We start from the raw sequence: 20,302 nt of genomic DNA, 5'->3' as shown, positions 1-20,302 counted from the left end.
TTTCAAAGTGAAGACAAAAAAAATACATAAAACAGCATGTAGAAGGAAACAAACTATGCAGATAGAAAAAAAGAATTAAGAAGCAAACCAACCAGCCCATCAATATCCTATGAGATATATGAAAATATCTGAATCATTGAAATGACTGCAGAAATTGAAACCCAACAGAAATGAGAAGATAAAAATCTTTTAGAAAGCAGAACAAAAGAGATGAAAGGGGACAGAAAAACAGGAAAGAAGAGTAAGAAAGTGAGAGTATATGTCTCAAGGACTAAACCACTCCTCCAACAGAAATCAAAGCCCCAAATGCCAACAACTCAACTTCAGAGATGCAGGAAGCAGCACAAACCAGAGCAAGTCTGCCCTCTCCTACAGGGGAGGATCATTAACCCATTATACCACAGTGGGAACTCCTGTGATTTCCTTCTTTAAAAGAAAAAGATGGGAGTTCCCGTCGTGGCGCAGTGGTTAACGAATCTGACTAGGAACCATGAGGTTGCGGGTTCGGTCCCTGCCCTTGCTCAGTGGGTTAACGATCCGGCATTGCTGTGAGCTGTGGTGTAGGTTGCAGACACGGCTCGGATCCCGCGTTGCTGTGGCTCTGGCGTAGGCCGGTGGCTACAGCTCCAATTCAACCCCTAGCCTGGGAACCTCCATATGCCTCGGGAGCGGCCCAAGAAATAACAAAAAGACAAAAAAAAAAAAAAAATTAAAATTAAATAAATAAATAAATAAAAGAAAAAGATGAATGACAATGATTACAACAAAGAATTCTAAACCCACACCAAACTATTTATCACGTAAGAAGGTAAAATGAAGACATTTTTAGTCCTGCAAAGTACAGCCCCCAAACTTTTTCCTCAGGAAGCTACTGGGGGATGAACCAAAACAAGAGAATGAAAAAAGGAGGAAGGGAGTTCCCGTCGTGGTGCAGTGGTTAACGAATCCGACTAGGAACCATGAGGTTGCGGGTTCGGTCCCTGCCCTTGCTCAGTGGGTTAATGATCCAGCGTTGCCGTGAGCTGTGGTGTAGGTTGCAGACGCGGCTCGGATCTTGCGTTGCTGTGGCTCTGGTGTAGGCCGGTGGCTGCATCTCCAATTCGACCCCTAGCCTGGGAACTTCCATATGCCGCGGGAGCGGCCCAAGAAATAGCTAAAAAGACAAAAAAAAAAAAAAAAAAAAAAAAAGAAAAAAGGAGGAAGGCATAAGACACTGCCAAAGGGAAGCTAGCCCAAACCACGGCCGTGGGTCAAGGAAACAAGAGATGACAGTGCAGAGTGGTCACAAGGGAGTAGCCATTAAGCTCAGAGGGGATGAGTCAGATGCTCCAAGAACCAAAAAGAGGGAGCTGAGGGAATACTTGGTGCATCTGAAAACATTCAACCACTGCTGGAGTCTGCCGCCAGATTGGGAACAGAGAACATAAGAAATCAAGCAAATGAAGAGAAAACTCACAATACAAACTTTAGGGGAAGAAAGGAAAGGTGAAGGAGATGAAAGGTGATCCTAGGACACTCCATGGCTCCACTGGAAGCAGTGTGTACAAAGTCCTAATAATGTAAACAAACTGGAGTCACACTGCTCCTATGTTAGGAGAACCTAGGGATGAAGAGGACACGTGCATGGTAGGGAAGAGGACAGGGGACAGAAAACTAAACCCTCGCACTCTGCAGACAGACATCAACACAGCAGCCTTACACAGATCAATCAAGAAGCAACATACACAAGGGCAGTTCACACCAAAGGAATCAATAAAAGAACCAAACAGGAATGTCGGGGGTGAAGGTGTAGGGGGCAGGGCAGGCAACTTCTGTCTTCATAACAGGGTTTGAAGACCTATTTGACTCCTTAAACTTTGTGCCCTATTTTATATATATATATACATAAACATATTTAAAGAATAGGAGACCACAAAGAGGAATAATGTCAAGTATCTTTTTATCCTTCAAATCCTCAATAGTGATATTTGAAACAAGCACATCTCTTTCTGGTGCATGTTTTAGTTTGCTAACATTTTACCATATAATTTAGTTACAACTAACATCACCTTCCAATGAGAAGAATGTCTTTACCTGTGATAGTAGCTCTTCCTTTTCTCCAGCAAGTTTTCGTAGCCTTACATCTAAAACAAATGAAAAGGGATGTAAGCTAAATCTGTAATGATGTAGTATATAAAGAACTAAAAATAATTCTTCACATTCACAAACAGCAGCCATTATCTGATCAACAATTTACAGCTCAGAGTATCAAAAGACATGAAGGCTTTAATGGTGTAAAGGAAAAGTACTTTTCAACACATATTTGCATACAACTGATATTTATCAGGGTACTAAATACACTTGCTTCCAAGAGCAGTGATTTTCCATGTAAAGACAAACTCAAGTATAAAGATCATTTCCTTGTTTCAAAATTTGCAAGTTTTACCAGTCAGCAGACAACTCAACTTGAAGCCCAGGGTACTACCACAGGCTTAAGCCCTTAGCAGAGAAAATAAAATATGGGAGAAAAGACGGAGGCTAAGAATGGGACTGAGAAGGGATGCCTGAGCAAAGCAAACAGAGAACATAATGATGGAAAAAGCACAGGCCCATGAAAGCTGGCATGGGGGAGGGAAGGGGACCAACGCTAAGACCTGGGCCATCCAGAGCTAAGCTGAGCACCAGGAGTGCTCCTGGCTTGGGAGAGGGCTGCTTCTTCCCAACATGCAGTAAAATTGGCCACCTGGACTGAGGGGACACCTACAGAGGAGGTTTTAAAAAGAACCTGACACCCACAAGCCAGCGTTCCCCACAAGCTCCTCCCATGGCCGTGCACTCAGTTCTTTTGCCACAGCCACTCCCGCTCGCCTCGCCAGCATCCTCTGATCTATCAACATGCTCCATGGTTACACTTCTAGAATTCCATACGTTAGAGAACATGCCTTTAATTAGTTAAGTGTTTTGGTTGTCCCCCAACCCCACTCATGGTACATCCATTCCTCTAGGAAACCTACAAGTATATGAAAAAAGACTTGAAGAAGGAAAAAAAGATTGTTCTTTTTAATATAAAAGTGAGCTGATTATACACTATCTACCTGTACCATTCTTCTCTAGAACAGGATTCTTATTGGAGGCGAGGATGGGCATCTGGGTGATTTCCTGAAAGAGCTGTCAATAGTTCTCAAAGGGTTAAATGTAAGAGGCTTAGACCTTAAGAGGCTCAGAAGACCTGCTATGGAATAAAACTCCTCTGAGCTCTCCTTAGTCATCTGTTTCTGGCCTTAAGAAATGCAGTGGAAAAGAGCTACAGAATCCTGGGATAAGTAGAACAGAAAACCAGATGCTCCAGGAAGAACAAACTTAAAACATACTCCAGAAGTCACCTATCAGCCCACTGGTTCTCTTGGGTGGATGTGCTGGATTCTCTCTTTGCAGAAGGTTGTATATAAGTGAAAAAGCAGGAATTCCCACCATGGTGCAGTGGAAATGAATCCGACTAGGAACCATGAGGTTGCAGGTTTGATCCCTGGCCTCACTCAGTGGGTTAAGGATCCAGGGTTGCCGTGAGCTGTGGTGTAGGTCGCAGATGTGGCTTGGATCCCATGTTGCTGTGGCTGTGGCGTAGGCTGGCAGCTACAGCTCCGATTGGACCCCTTCCCTGGGAACCGTCATATGCTGCGGGTGCAGCCCTAAATGGACACAAAAGACCAAAAAAAAAAAAAAAGAAAGAAAAAGAGAAAGCAGTATGTTATATACACCCAGTGCTTCCAACCAGGGACCTTATAGTTACATTGACTGGCTGACAATGAACCAGATGTTGGTTTCCCAAGGCCAAAGACATCTGAAGACAGTCTGTCCACATTTCTTCCTGTTTGGGATGGAGATAAGGCTCAGACAGTCCAGGTTTGTTTTTGTTTTCCAAGAAAGGGTGTGAACAGGCTGCAAATCCAAGAGGATGACATTACTTCAAGTCTGCGCAGCAGCTGGGATCTCACCTAGTGGCCCTTCTCCTGCTGACTCTAGGACCTGAGCGGCTTCCTGAGACACGACAGTGATAGCTCCGACCACTGGCTCGTGGTGGACATCGCCATTGGGTGTGCCATCGGGGATGATGACTAAGCCATGTTTCTGTGGGGAAGAACAAACCATCATCACATAAGACGGCCCACAGGGAAGCAGCATGCAGCAGCGAGGTGACCCTGTCACGCATGGCATGTGCTTGCCACAGGCAGAACCTGGTCAGGACTAGCTACAGGGAATCTAGCCCTTATAGAGAGAGGACTTACACCCACCACATTTGGGCTGGAGAATGAGCACTGTGGTTGGTACTCAGGCTAGAAAGCTGACAGGATGGGAGGGAGGAAGGAAGAACAAAGCAGTGAGGGCCTGGCCTCGGGTGAGGCGAACGTACCTCTCCCGTCTTCGCTGCCTCCTTCAGGCCGGCCAGCTCCTCTCTGAGCGTATCCCGCTCATTCCTGAGGCAGCCAATGTATTCTTTCTGTTTCTCTAGGGCCTGGTTTAGACAGGGTAGCAAGAGAAAGAATGACAGAAAAAGAGCAAGTGAAAGGGAGCAGAGAAGTACCTGATTTAAATGTAAAAAGATAAGGGCATAAAAGACGAAGAGTTAAAAGCTTGGAAGCAAGCGGTTAGATATGGGAGGAAATACGAAGTTATATGGATATCTAACTCCAGAAGAGAGTTTTAATAGAAACTGGTTAATCGTGCATAAATTTGGCAAAACATGCTTATCATATCAGGCAAGAAAACAAATCTTTCTTTTCCAGTCAATGAAAGAAAAAAAAAAGAAAAAGAAAAAGAAGATGAAGACAGCAGTAATATTAAAATAAAAATCTTCCTTACTAACCTCCTAAGCATGCTTTATTTGGTAGACCAAAAAACCCCACATTTCATGTTAAACTAGTTTATTCAAGAATATTACTTGTTTTTTAAAAAAATAAAAATTGGCCCTAGAAGAAAACCAGTATACATAGATATATATACACAAAGTATTTTAATTAAATGTTAGCTGTAGTAATTGTTCTCTAAGTAGTACGGTAAAATATTCCTAAAATACCACATAATTAAAAACAGCTAACCCCCCTTCCAATTCTCAAGGATCTGTTTTTGTTAATTTAATTAAATGCAACTCAGGGTGATCTGATTTTCTGATACAACCTTTAAAATGTGAAAAACAAAAATAATGACCAAACAAACACAGCCCACCTATGGAAGACAGCAGAACATGGGTTTTGGAATCAGGCTTCCGAGTCCTGACACCTATTAACTTACCTAGGCCTCAGTTTCCTCACAAAAACAGAAGGGATAATAACAGGGCACAGGCTGAAAGGAGTGCTTATCAGAAAGCACTGCTCGCGGAGTGTTAACACACAAGAAGGCTCAGAAAAAGCCATTTGTACACTCCCTGCCATTGCCTAGATCTCAACTGACAGGGCTCAGGACAGCAGTGCAGAGGCAGGAACTCACATCTGGCTAGTGCTGACAAACTGTTACTCTGGAATAAAATACCCTGGACTTCAAAACCCACCCAATTTAAGCACTCTATGCAGGTATCTGACAGCTGCGCTATTTGAAAAAAGCCTTTCTCTGTACAATGGAACATATTTAATGTTTTCTACCAGTATTCCCATTAATTCAAGAAGTTAAATTATAACAATTAACTTTCCTCTTGGTTTACAGAATTTAAAAGTGGCCTAACTGCTTAGTTACTGATTGCTAAATAGCTGGGCAAATTTTTAAATCATTATAAACCTATTTTGCAATCAAACTGGGAATAGGTCAATAAGGGATGACAGCAACTACCAATCTGTGCACCTCCAGGGATTATATACATATAATTTCTCCCCTATACATTCTATTTTTATATTTAACTGCTCTCTAACATAACCTATACTTGTCTTATCCTGCATTTCACAGATCTGAAAATTGAGGCTCAGAGAGGCTATGTTTTTTACCCAAAGTCACAGTAAGTGGCAAAGCCAGAAAATGAATCCAGCTCTTTTTGGTTCCAAAGCCCTTGCATACTCTTTATACACTGTCGCCCCATGAAGGCCACAATCTCATTCCCTTACTGTCATCCCATACATTACTGGCAAAGTCCTACTCCTTACTTACCCAAACTGCAACAGCAGTACCTAACTTCCTTTCAAAAATTTACATTCAGACTGTGTCTCTAGAGTTTCTAGCACTAGAAGGCATTTACTCTAACACTCCAAACTAATACTAACACTCCATTACATTATAACAAATGTAATATTAAGATAACAAAGCCCAAGCGCTGCTCTCCCATCTGGTAACAGTCATTCTAGTCTGGGCTGGGTTGGCTATTTTGGTCAGTGGTATCTGCAAAGCACAGTCAGGGCATGCATCACCACCTGCAGCTGGGTCAGTGACCAGGGCCACAACACATGGCCACAATGTGCTCCACAGAAACACCACCACTGGGGAATTAAAAGAGCCCTTAGGAACAGACCAATCGGAAACTCAAAATTCTAGGAGTTTCAGTTGTGGCTCCGTGAGTTAAGAACTGGACTAGTATTCATGAGGATGTGGGTTCGATCCCTGGCTTTGCTCAGTGGGTTAAGGATCTGCCATTGCTGCAAGCTGTGGTGTAGAACGCAGATGTGGTTCAGATTTGACATTGCTGTGCTTGTGGTGTAGGCCGGCAGCTGCAGCTCTGATTCACCTCCTAGCCTGGGAACCTCCATATGCTGTGGGTGTGGCCTGAAAAAGAAAAAAAAAAAGAGAAAGAAACAGATTTCTAGCAATGCCAGTACTTTCCATTTGCTCCTCTTTCCCATCTTACAACAGATTTTATCTTTACTTTCTGGAGTTTGTAATTTTGTCTTTCCACAATTATGGAAGAGAAAATAAAATACATCCTGCAATTCCTCCCTTTTTACCACAGAGATTGAAGACTACTGAAATGTCTTACAATTGGGCCAAATGTATTCACACTGGATCTGAAATCCTCTGTATTACTTGACCATATAATCACTACCCTTGTGTCTGTATTCCATAACTGCTCCTACAGACTTTTTTTTAGGGTAAAAAGTACATGCTTGTGGAAATTTAAATAATTCTTTATCCCCAACCTAACCTCAAATTCTAGTGTCAAGAAGCTTGAAAGGCTGAACTTTTGGGCAACAGGTTAACTCTCAGTATAATTACACACAGGCACAAATACTTTAGTGAGGATGAGAGTGTGCTTTGTGCTAGCTACAGGGATAGATAAGCCCTTCATAATGAACTCATTCTACATGTCCCTGGGGTGCTTAAAACTACATTGGTACTAAAGGCATGATCGTTAGGACCAATGAAGGAAGAGCTAAAGAAAACTGAACTTTAATATGAGAATGATGGCCATGTTCCTTCACGGAGTTGCACAGTTTAAATTTTGATAATGAAGCTGAGACAACTGATGTATTAGGTAGTCACAGATCTTATTTAAAACATGTCTTTTGGAGTTACTGTTGTGGTGCAGTGGAAACAAAACTGACCAGGAACCATGAGGTTGCAGGTTCAATCCCTGGCCTTGCTCAGTGGGTTGGGGATCTGGCATTGCTGTGAGCTGTGGTGTAGATCATAGATGTGGCTCGGGTCCTGGGTTGCTGTGGCTGTGGTGTAGGCCAGTGGCTCCAATTCAACTCCTAGCCTGGGGGCCTCCATGTGCTGCAGGTGCGGCCCTAAAAGAAAAAAAAAGTGTTTTTTAAAAGTTAAGGAAGGACCACTTCACACACGTTAGGATGGATGGCTACAATAAAAACAAACAAACAAACAAACAAAACACACAGAAAAAAGTGTTGGTAAGGATGTAGAACAATTGCTGGTACAAAGCTGGTAGAAAAGTGAGATGGTGCAGCTGCTATGCAACACAGCATGGCTATTCCTCAAAAAATTAAACACAGAATTACCACATAGACAAAAAAAAAAAAAAAAAAAAAAAAAAGGAGTTCCCGTCGTGGCGCAGTGGTTAACGAATCCGACTAGGAACCATGAGGTTGCGGGTTCGGTCCCTGCCCTTGCTCAGTGGGTTAACGATCCGGCGTTGCCGTGAGCTGTGGTGTAGGTCACAGACGCGACTCAGATCCCGCGTTGCTGTGGCCCTGGCGTAGGCCGGTGGCTACAGCTCCGATTCAACCCCTGGCCTGGGAACCTCCATATGCCGCGGGAGCGGCCCAAGAAATAGCAACAACAACAGACAAAAGACAAAAAAAAAAAAAAAAAAAAAAAAAAAAAAAAAAAAAGAATTACCACATAATGTAGCAATTCCACTCCTGGGTATATGCCCAAAAGAAATCAAGAGAGATTTTCAAACTCATGTTAATAGCAGCATTATTTACAACAGCAAAAAGGTGAAAGCTACCCAGGTGTTCATCAACAGACGAGTAGATAAACAAAATGTGGTGTATATATACATTGGAATATTATTCACTCTTAAAAAAGCACTTACTGGCACATGCTACAACACATCTAAACCCTAAGGATATATGCTAAGTGAAATAAGCCAGTCGCAAAAAGATAAATACTGTATGATTCCATTTTATGAGGTACCCAGAGTAGTCAAAATCATAGAAACAGAAAGTAGATGGCTGCCAGGGCTGGAGGGAGGAGGAATTGGGGAGTTGCTGTTTAACAGGTAAGTTTCAGTTCTACAACATGCAGCATTCTCTGAACGGATGGTGGTAAGGGCAGCACAGCAATGCGAATGAACTTAATACCACCAAACTCTACACTTAACAACGATTAATGGTCAATTTTATGTTATTTTGTACTTTACCAGAATTAAAAAAAAATTTAAGTCAAAGGAGAGACAAAATATAGATGCATGAAACAACTCAGAGGCCTCTCAAGGGGAATTATTCTGAGTGAAAAAAACATAACTCCAAAGGGTTGTATACTCTACAATCCCATTTATATAACATTATTATTATGTTTTCTTCTTATGGTGACACCTGTGGCATACGGGTTGATTTGGAGCTGCAGCGCTAGTCTACACCACAGCCACAGCAACACCAGATCCTAGCCATATCTGTGACCTACTGTAGCTTGTAGCAACGTTGGATCCTTAACCTACTGAGTAAGACCAGTGATAGAACCCGCAATCTCAGAGAGACAGCATCAGTTGCTTAACCCACTGAGCCACATGAGAACTCCTATCTAACATTCTTAAGACGACAAAATGACAGAAATATGGAGAACAGATTCAGGTTGCCAGTGCTTGGGCTGGGGAAGGGGAGGCAGTGGGTATGGCTACAAAAGGGCAGGAGGGACCCCTTCTGGTGATAATAAATGTTCTGCATCCTGACTATATCAAGGTCAACATCCTGGCTGTACTATAGTTTTACAAGATGTTTTATTTGGGATAACTGGATAAAGGGCATATAAGATCTCTTTATTATTTTTTTACAATTTGTGAATCTACAGTGATCTCAATCATTTAAGTTTAATTAGGAGTTCCCATTGTGGCTCAGTGGTACGAACCTGACAAATATCCATGAGGACGTGGGTTCAATCCCTGGCCTTGCTCAGTGGGTTAAGGATCTGGAGTTGCCGTGAGCTGTGGTGTAGGTCACAGATGAGGCTGGGATCCAGCATTGCTGTGGCTGTGGTGCAGGCCGGCAGCTACAACTCTGATTTGACCCCTGCCTGGGAACTTTCATATGCTGTGGGTGCAGCCCTAAAAGACAAAAGAAAAAAAAAAAAGCCAAAAGAACACCTATCACATACTGCACAGAAAGAAGATGCCCACTTATTCATTGAATAACATCAAGAAAATTTAGGAGTTCCCGTCGTGGCACAGTGGTTAACGAATCTGACTAGGAACCATGAGGTTGTGGGTTCGGTCCCTGCCCTTGCTCAGTGGGTTAACAATCCGGCGTTGCCATGAGCTGTGGTGTAGGTTGCAGACGTGGCTCGGATCCCACGTTGCTGTGGCTCTGGCGTAGGCCAGTGGCTACAGCTCCGATTGGACCCCTAGCCTGGGAACCTCCATATGCCGCGGGAGCGGCCCAAGAAATAGCAAAAAAAAGACAAAAAAAAAAAAAAAAAAAGAAAAAAGAAAATTTAAAAGTCAAATAATTTATACTGTAACCATCAGTACATCTTTTGGGTAGAAAAACATTTTTGTTTTATTTTGGATAGTTATTTTATTAGACTGAGAGATTTGGGTTTTTTTCTATGGTTGGTCCAAAATAATCAGTTTAATATAGTAAGATAATTATACAAAACAGAAATCATGGACCTGCAGATCTGTACTAAAGAAAATTATGTAAAATCCTAAAAGAAGCCCATTTTAGACAGTGACCAGATTTCAACTTAACTTTACAAATTACCTACTTTGTGCTATACATTTTTTTCACATCTAATTTTAAATTTCCCCAAGTAAAAATGTAAATAAAATCAGTAGTTCATAGTCACTATTCAAAATTCAAAGTTTAATTTATATCTCAGAAGGCTTTTCTAGTTTTAGAATGACTTTTGGAAACTTGGTATTTTTAGTATCAGAAAATCTAAAAAGTAGCTTTATTTTCTTAGCTATTCTATCACACTCTATTTTCTTTCTGGTCTATCACACTCTTAACAAGTAATTTCGTTTCTCAAGTGTTTACTGGGAGGATAGGGTGCTTAGAGGTATGAAAAGACAAGGATACCAGAACGCCCCTAACTGTGGAGGGTGGGATGCGGAGGGCTCCACATCCACTTTTCCCTAGCCTACCCAACAGCAAGCAGAACAAGAGTTCCTCACTATGTCCTCAGGCCAAGGGGGACTCTCTGTTTCATCCACCACAGCCCTCCCCTGACAAGGTGCACCTCTGTAGAAGAAAGCTCACATGCCAAGAGGTATATAGGTGGCTGCCAGTCCAAAGGGCACATGGGATGAGCCAGGGGAGAGGGGGATGCTGGGTTGTCGGTGGGGGGGGGGAATTTTTTAGAACCTGAAGGGCTTAGCAAAAAGGCACTGAAGACTTTTTCCTTATCTGGGCCCCTGCTTTGGGGAGTTATGAGGATATAATTAGAGATGACATCATAGTTTGGCAGCTCCGGCAAATCTCACATTCCTATCCACTTCCGTAATTAAAATGATTTTAATCTTTTCCTATTTTATTCCCTAAAGATTTATGCTAATAGTTTTCCCCCTGCCCCTACTCCTCATCCTCTATTTCTCATCCAAATTCTTACAATGTAAGGATATCAAATTACCCACAGAGTTAAATGCCTGTAGCTCTTTTTGCATAAAAATCCCAGGGAAATAAAGAACAACTTCTTTAGAAAGTTCCTATTTGTAGACAAGCCCAGAGTCAGCTGGAGAGAAGAGTACCTTTCAGGCACAGGATCAGGTTTTCCCATGGAAGTTTTTTTCTATCTCCTGCTTATTCATATCTTACTCGGTATAAATGCTCAAAAATAATAAAAAAGACAGATTTTTAGGAATCTCTAAGTTAAATCATATTAGACTATTCCTCATCACTGAGCATCGGGCCAAAGCCCAATTTCATCTCATACCCTAATGTTTTTATCTTTCCAAAGCAGTGTCTCCTGGAGGTCAAACACCTCTTTTGTCATGGTGTCTATTTGCTGCTGCATACGTTGATTCTCCTGCAGAGGAAGAGGGGAAGAGAAGTAATAAAAGAGCAGAAAGAAAAAAAGGGAAGGGGTTTTAGGGAGGAAAACGAAACAAAAATAAAGCTGATAAAGAAACTTAAAAGGAGAAAGTCTGTGATGAACAGGAAAAGCAAGAGTTGCCTGTAGAAAGGAAAGATGATGTCCAGTGTCTTGGTGACATGGCTCATGGGCCTGCTGCTGTAAAAGCAAGCCAACTGGGAACAACTTTCCAAGCTCAGCTACGTGGCAGCAGGCCAGCAAGGGTTTCTGTGTTCACCCAGCTCCACATGTGTATGCTTCCTTTGATAACTGCTTTTTCCCCAAACATGGAACAACTTACATTTCTAGAGGGAAATTCAGATTTTCTTAGGCACAAATGATGCTTATCACAGACCACAAGCCGTAGTTTTAAAATCTATTCTTTTAAGCAAAACTTTAAAAATGCAAGAGGGATATATCTCAATCATTTTGAATTTCTGTTAGCACAATCTATGATAATAAGAACATGAATTACAAATGAATGGTCACATCAGTATTTAGAAAAACTAGATTTTTAGCATTCAGCAATTCTTAACTCTTCTGACTAGGCAATGATGCTCAATTTATACCCTCTTATATTTAGTGGGTTTTCTTTTATGCATTATTGATTATCACTTCCTACTTTCCCCTTCTGACACATTTTTCATCTACTTTACCATGTGGCTGTCAATTCCAAAGACCAAAAAGCATCATTTTGCCACATTCAAGAGTCTTCAGTTATAAGAAAATGCACATATTCTCATCTAAAGAATGTTCATTCTAAACATTAAAAAAAAAACAAGCCACATAAAACTCAAGTTCTTTTTAATAAACTAAAGTTTTTTTACCCAGCACCCTGGGTTTTTTAATTAGAAATCATACTGACAACTTGAAAAAGCCAAGCATTAAAATTCCTCTTAAATGTATTCATCAGATTAAAAACTAGAACACTTAACAAACTCTAATGTTACTTATTGAATTTCAGAAGCAGCTCCCAAAGCAATTTTATTATTCTTTTTGAAATCATAATGGGGAAAAGTATACATTTTAATTAAAAAAAGAAATAATAAGTGGCTGGCATACTGACAAACACACAAAAAAGAAGACAAAAAAGGAGAACTCACATAATTTTTAAATACCAGCAGGATACAGTTTGGTAATATGCTTCTTGCCATATATGGAAAAACTAAGATAACTTCACTTGTAATTTGACATTTTCAAAGGGTTATAACCTGTGTTTGCATTTGGAATTCACAAATTTAACCTGCTTTCAGCAGGCTGTTCAATTCAATTAAATTATTCTCAAAAATGACAAAAAGTCCAACACGATTCCACCAACAGAGTCATTTCCCCCCCTCTATTAATGGTTTTTAAAGTCATTTACAGAGGAGAGATTAAGTGAGGCAGGTCCATGGGAGAAGAGGAAAAGAGGGAGGGAAAAAGGGAGGGTGGGTCTGAATCACCAGGGGTGTGAATGGGTTGAATGGGGTTTGGGGTCCCTAAGAGCTGGCTCTCCTGATATCACCACGTCATCATCACTTAAGTTAACATTGGATGTACGTGATAACCACATTAAAAATGTGAGCAGGATCCCTTCCTAACAAACTTAACCACATACTTTTTTATAAAAAAGACGACAACCTCAAGAGGAAAACCGCATTTAAAGAAAAGCAGAAATGCCTGCAGGCAGCAGGCACAAAAGGATGATAAATGCTTTCAAGGCCATCTTGCTGGACCGCACTGCTTCCTCCTAGGCTGCTGCAGCAGCACTCAGGGTCCCTCCACCAGGAGAAACCAGAACCTCAGCCCTGGCCAGCCCTCACATTTTATCTACTACCAGGCGTCTTTACAATTTCTTTTCATTGAGCCACCTCAGAAAGGTACCAACCTGAGTGAAGATCAAACTTCTTATTTCCTAAGAATCATGTTCCAAAATAGAGCATTCACTACATTCCAAAGAATAATGGTACTCTGTAATTTTTCCTTTTGCTTATTTCCTAAGATATCTTTAGGAAAGAATGTACTTAGGAATAAAGACAATTACAAAAGCTTCTGCTATTAAAAGGGGAGAAATGTCTACCGGGTTCAAAGAATTCATTTTTTTAACTGCCTTCACATTTCACGTTTGTAAAATTTTAGCGGACGGCTGAATGTGAAGAGACAGGTAAACTGTTTGTGGTTTTTTAACTCCCTTCCCTCCAATACATATGCCCTCATCCCAGTCAATGCGTTTTTCTCACAATTAAGTATTTCCACAGTACATGTACGTACCTCAATAAGCTCATCTCTTTGTCGGAGGCCTTCTTTAAGTTCATCCATCTTATGCTGTAGCACGCTACACATATGTTTCTGCCTTTCTAACTCCTGTTATTAAACAAATGGCACAGTTAACATAGATCATGGCACATGAAAGACTGGGACGTCTACAATATAACAAAAGACAGGCTAAGTGTGACCTCCAGAAACATACTTGGACTGCCAATGCAATGGGATTTAGAAAATTTCTGTATTGTATGGAAAGGTTCAGAAAATTCTCAATTTTCATTTCTAGAAAATCCAAATTAATCAATGGCAAAATTACTATGAATGATTAAATGATTTAGAAAAGCAATAGGTTATAAAATTAACAAGCAAAATTCAGTAATCATCACACATCAAAACAAAATCTAGAGGAGTTCTTGTTGTGGCGCAGCAGAAACGAATCCGACTAGTATTGCTCAGTGTGTTAAGGATCTGGTGTTGCTGTGGTTGTGGTGTAGGGCCAGCAGCTGCAGCTCCAAATTGACCCCTAACCTGGGAACTTCCATGTGCCTCAGGTGTGGCCCTAAAATGCAGAAGAAAAACAAAAAAACAAAACAAAAAAAACACCCCAAAAGCAAAACCTAGAGAAAAGATACAATAAACAATATCAAAAAATAAAATAGGGAGTTCCCTGTGTGGTCTAGTGGTTAGGACTTGGTGCTTTTCACTGCTGTGGCCCTGGTTCAACCTCTGGTTGAGGAAGTGAGATCCCATGTCAAGCTGCTACATGCAGCAGAGCCTCCCCCGCCCCCAATAAAGTTACATATATATGTAAACTTTATAAAGATATACCCAAAATCCATATAAAGCATTCTTGGAAGACAGAGAAGTAGGATGGAGCAAATGGAAAGGCATACCATCTTCTTGGATAAAAAGACTCAGCATCATAAAAATGTCAGTTCCCACCTAAATTAATCTATGCATATAAATGCAGTCTAAATTAAAAACACTATCCATTTTTTTTCCTCATCAAAGCAAGACATTATGAATGCAAGAAATCAAGCATTTGATGATTTCAACCCTTTATAACTTTTGTTCTTATTGATTTTCAAGTTGTCCCACCTTTAACTAATGTGAACATCTTCAGGTTGACTCCCAAGTAATTTGACCTGGGTCTTAGTTGGTTGTGATAGCTTCTTTGCTATCTAACACAGGAACGTGTTCCTGGTTCATCTGGTACATTTCCTGCTCCAGACTTGAAATCATGGAGCCTTGGTTCTCCTTTAATGGAGCAGTGTGGACACCAGGAGTGTACTTGCTACCAAGAAGGGAACTTGACAGATCTCCTTCCCACACCACCATCCCCACTTGGAAAAAGGTTAGGATGGTAAGTTTTGTTATATATTTTACTACAATTAAAGGTAAAAATAATTTTGTAATAAAAATTTAAAAAGCAGTTCCTAAATATTGAAAATAAAATGTAATGAACCTAGCTGTATATACCCAGTGAGTAGTAAAAGCATAGAGAAACTATTTCAAGTAACTTTCAAAGACAACAGTTGTACTATACATAGCTTAGCATCAAAATAACAAGCAAACAGGAAAAAAAACCAAAACTTTAAAACTATTCTCAGTAATTATACTGTTGGTGGTAATGTTGGTATTGCTATTCTAGGTATTGTGGGATAAAGCAATGAAAACAGAATATAACATAATTACTACCATCCTTAGTGCCTTGAAGAACTGGGAATGGTAGTGTGGGAAGGAGGAGATGGACATATATAAGATAGAGGAAGTCGAGTAAAAACCCTGCATCTTGAATATCAACTTATGAACTATAAGTGCAACATATTTTGACTTTAAAACAAAAAAATACCCCATATACATATTTTCCTGATATAACTGCTAAAATGGTCCATAAAAGCTATAAAGGAATAAAATCATCAAATGCTTGATTTCTTGCCTTCATAATGATTTTTTTTAAATAATAATAATTGGTCACTATGAGACAATACTAAACAACTAATTCCTTATTTTGAAAACTTGTGAACCAAGGAAAAGAACCAACCTTTTATCTTGCCTTTTCTGTGTAAAATTTCTCTTTAAAAATGAACTTACACTAATAAAAAAAAAGCATAAGAAAGTGAAAAAACAACCCATGTAATGGGAGAAAATATTTGCCAACCGTGTATCTGATAGGGAACTTATATCTAGACTATACAAACTCTAACAATGCAATAATACAAAGATAATCCAATTTTAAAATGGGCAAAGGATCTGAACAGATATTTCTCCAAATATTTATAAACAGTAAGTATATCAAAATATACTTGAAATCATTAGTCATTAGGGAAATGCAAACCAAAAACCACACCTACTAGGATGGCTAGGGAAAAAACTCAGATAATAACAAGTATTGATAAAAATGTGGAGAATCAGAACCTGCATACACTGCTGGAGGGAATAAAATGGTGTAGCTGCTTTGGAAAAGGGTCTGGTTATTTCTCAAGTGGATAAACACAGAGTTGCCATATGACCCAGCAATTCCACTGCTAGGTGTATATTTAAGAGGAAGAAAAATGTATGTGCATGCAAAACTTGTACACAAATGTTTAGAGCAGCGTTATTATTCATCACAGACAAAAAGTGAAAAAACATATGTCCCTTAATACACGAATAGATAAACAAGATGTGGTATAGCTATACAATGGGATATTATTAGGCCACAAACAGGAATGAAGCACTGATGCACATACCACACAGATGAACTTGAAAACATTAACCCAAGTGAAAGAAGCCAATCATAAAAGTTTACATATCATATGATTCCATTGTTAGGAAAGTCCAGAAAAGAGAACTATATATAGAGAGAACACAGATTAGTGGTTACTTAGGGAGATGACAGCTAGAGGGTACAATGCTACTTTCTGACTTGATGAGATATTCTAAATTTGACTGTGGTGATAGTTGCACATGTCTGTGAAGATATGAAGACACAAAAAACCACTGAATTATACACTTAAAATGGACAAATTATAAAGTAAGTGAATTATAGTGCAATAAAGCTGTTTTAAAACAACAAAAGAAAATAAAAGAAGGCAATAATGTTATATTTAGAATATCTCATGTTGCAAGCCTAATCTAAGCATCCAGTCCCAGCATGAGAGAGAGAAATGCCACACAACTGGGCCTCCTGAAGGAAGAGAACCTATGAAGTAGACCAAATTCTTATTTGACTAAACCTCTAAACCACTAACTATTTACAGGGAATACAGAGGAAAAGGGAACATGGTAAAGAACCATGGTAATGAAATAGCAAAATCCCCAAGAATGTCAGAAACTGTTAAGGCAATCCAATTTCTTCAACAAATAAACTTCAAAGGAGGAAAAAGAAATGAAAGGAAACCTATAAATAAAGAGATTTATAAGACATGACAACTAAACTTATCTGGACTCTGACTGTATTTTAAAGTGCAAAAAAGAAAAATCATTTATGACATGAGACAACTGAAATTTCAACAATGGCATTATATGTAGTATAAAGGAATTGTTCTTAATTTTTCATCTCAAGACCATTTTTGAGATGGTCTTGTGGTTGTACTTTAGAAAGAGTACAGGTCGTCCAGACAGCTAAACTTAAATTCATTTTAAAATATGGGATATTTATGACTTGCTTCAAATAATGAGTGGGGGAAGTAGATAGGGCAAAATTAGACGTGTTGACGGTTTGTTGAGGGTAGGTGATGGGTTCAGGAGAGTTCGTTATATACTCTTCTATTTTTTTGTATGTTTTAAAATAGGCAATAAAAGACTTTTCAAATCTCAGATAAGCTGGAAAGAGAAAAAAAAAAAAAAAAAAAAAGAATCCCCTACTATAATGAAAAGCTACTAAGAATAATATACTGGAGACATTCCTAACCAGATATTCTGTCCCTGATATAAGTACAGAGACAATATTTAGAATGCAATTATTATAATCCCAGCAGAAAACTAAAGATGGCTTGAAAAATTGTATTATTATTGTTGTGTAATGGAGTGGTCCTTTTCTTCCACCCCCTCCCCACCTCCTGCTATAATGAAACATACCAGAGTGCCTGACCTCTCTGTATGTCCTTGAACATTCTACTGAACGAGGCAGTATTTGTTTAAAAGAGAGGTCAGGGTGAAGGTTTATCAGGGAGAGACTGTCACAAAGTTTTCTGCATCACAGTATGTGAAGCAGGTTTCTAGGGTATTAAAAAAGCACACATTTTCAAATTCAAAAAGCACAAGATTTAAAAATTAAAACGGACTGGAGTTCCTGTCGTGGCGCTGTGGTTAACAAATCTGACTAGGAACCATGAAGTTTTGAGGGTTCGATCCTAGCTGCACTCAGAGGGTTAAGGATCCGGTGTTGCTGTGAGCTGTGGTATAGGTCGCAGACACAACTCGGATCTGGCATTGCTGTGGCTCTCATGTAGGCCGGCAGCTACAGCTTCAATTAGACCCCCTAGCCTTGAAACCTCCATATGCCGTGGGAGCAGCCATAGAAAAGGCAAAAAGACAAAAAAATAAATAAAAATAAAAATGAAAATGGACTGAAAAACCACAACTCTAAGTATAATAAGACGTCTTTCTGTCTCAGAAAATGACAGGAGGGAAAAATGAAGTTGGCTAAAAGAGCTTATCATAGGGATTTTTGAAATTTAAAAAAATGCTCAAAGACACTTAAGAAGACGGAAAGATACGAACTCATTTTAGTACTGACCATTAGTACTTAGATCTTTTTCTAATCTGTTAGAAGCAAAAAGTCAGAAATACAAAAAATGTGTGGGAAGGCAAAAAAGGATTCCAAAAACTCTAGGTAAAGTATGATGTTTCAAAATCTCCAGAACTAGCCTCTGAGACGTGGGAAGAATTGAAGAAAAAACCAACTATTATCAAATCTTCAATAAGCCACTGTCATCACTATGAAGAAACCCAGAAGCCTCTTGTTCACTTATCTAGACACAAGTTTTCTTATCCTAATTTTCTGTTAAAAGATACTATATATATATATATTTTTTTTTTTTGAGCAGTTTTAGGTTTAAGGCAAAATGGAGCAGGAGGTACAGTTCCTATACACCTCTTTTCCCCTATAGGAACAGCCTTCCCTACTGTAAACATCTCACACCACAGTGGTACATTTGCTTCAATTAATGAACCTGCACTGACACTCCAATGTCACCCAAAGACCATAGTTTACCTTAGGGTTCACTCTTGGTGGTGAACATTCTATGGGTTTTGATAACTGTATAATATATCTACCATTATACTATGACAAAGAAAAGTATTGCTGCCCTAAAAATCTCCTGCGTTTTGTCTCTTCATCAGTCCTTCCCACAAACCCCCTGCAAATACTTCCTAACACTTTTTGAAAGTGACCAAAACAGAATGGAAAGAGCATTTTCAGTCCTCAAGGAAATAAATCCATACACAGTCTACAGTAATAATGCTGGTCCCTTAGAGGTTATATTAACAGCTTTACAGATTATATTACGTACAAATTCAGAGTGTTGTTTCTAACAATTCACCAATGCACACTTCCTACAACTCATTTTTTGTTAGTAAAATCCATTTGCCCTCTGCTTGGACTGACTTAAATGCTTTTTAAAAAGCCAATACGGAGTTCCAATCATGGTGCGGCAGAAACAAATTCAACTAGGAACCATGAGGTTGCGGGTTCAATCCCTGGCCTTGCTCAGTGGGTTAAGGATCTGGCATTGCCCTGAACTGTGTGTGGTACAGGTTGAAGTCATGGCTCGGATCCTGCGTTGCTAGGGCTGTGGTGTAGGCCAGCAGACCCCTAGCCTGGGAACCTCCATATGCTGTGAGTGTGGCCCTAAAAAAGCAAAAAAAAAAAAAAAAAAAAAAAAAAGCCAATAAGTTTTTAAGAAAACCCAACTTGTTTCCTGCAGTTGTCAAAAGGTAAATCCAGGCAGGCCTTGGGCAGTAGCTTTTATTTTCCATCTGTACATTTTAACAATATAGCTTACAAACCTCTACAGAAAACATCTGTTGATTACTGACCTACATCTTCACACTGCTGTTTTAAAACTGGTTAAAGATTTCTCTTTAACCATTCAGAAATCAGGTTTTTTTTTTTTTTTTTTGAAAAATGGGGTGGGGGAAGAGAAAAGAAAAGAAAACTACATCACTGAAGGCCTTTGGAGCTTTGTGGAGTTCCAGCCAATTAAACAGGAAGATGTAATTCTCCGTAACTGTCCCAATTAAGAGACAGAAAATAAAGATAAATTTTGAGCTGTATTCTATGTTCAGAAACTAAAGAAGGTGATAAGTTTCTTCTTAAGAAAATAAATTCAATCTTATAAAAATTAAAAAAGGAAAATATTCCAGGACCTGCTATCTACGTTCTGTTAATTTCCTTTTACAATCATTTCTGGTGGAAATACCATTCCCAGGG

At 39.5% G+C, this 20,302-nt stretch overlaps 1 protein-coding gene across 28 annotated transcripts in view; it reads right to left on the bottom strand.

Annotated features, from left to right (window-relative positions):
- The window catches only part of LRRFIP2 (LRR binding FLII interacting protein 2), a 123,457-nt gene that overhangs the window by 7,067 nt on the left and 96,088 nt on the right, over positions 1 to 20,302 (bottom strand). For 15 of the 28 annotated variants that reach the window (XM_021071626.1, XM_021071628.1, XM_021071635.1 and 12 more), the window contains 5 exons: positions 13,891 to 13,983; positions 11,503 to 11,595; positions 4,391 to 4,492; positions 3,975 to 4,107; positions 2,074 to 2,123 (listed from right to left, as the gene is read on the bottom strand). In XM_021071626.1, the coding sequence (XP_020927285.1) occupies positions 2,074 to 2,123; positions 3,975 to 4,107; positions 4,391 to 4,492; positions 11,503 to 11,595; positions 13,891 to 13,983 (471 nt within the window). The remainder of the gene's footprint in view (positions 1 to 2,073; positions 2,124 to 3,974; positions 4,108 to 4,390; positions 4,493 to 11,502; positions 11,596 to 13,890; positions 13,984 to 20,302) is intronic. The other 13 variants (XM_021071650.1, XM_021071638.1, XM_021071637.1 and 10 more) reach the window with 2 other exon arrangements.

This window comes from Sus scrofa, chromosome 13 (assembly GCF_000003025.6).
Source record: "Sus scrofa isolate TJ Tabasco breed Duroc chromosome 13, Sscrofa11.1, whole genome shotgun sequence".
In the NCBI taxonomy this organism is placed as follows: Eukaryota; Metazoa; Chordata; class Mammalia; order Artiodactyla; family Suidae; genus Sus; species Sus scrofa.
The sequence above is the reverse complement of the archived record's forward strand: the minus strand, read 5'-3'. Positions and strand labels throughout refer to the sequence as shown.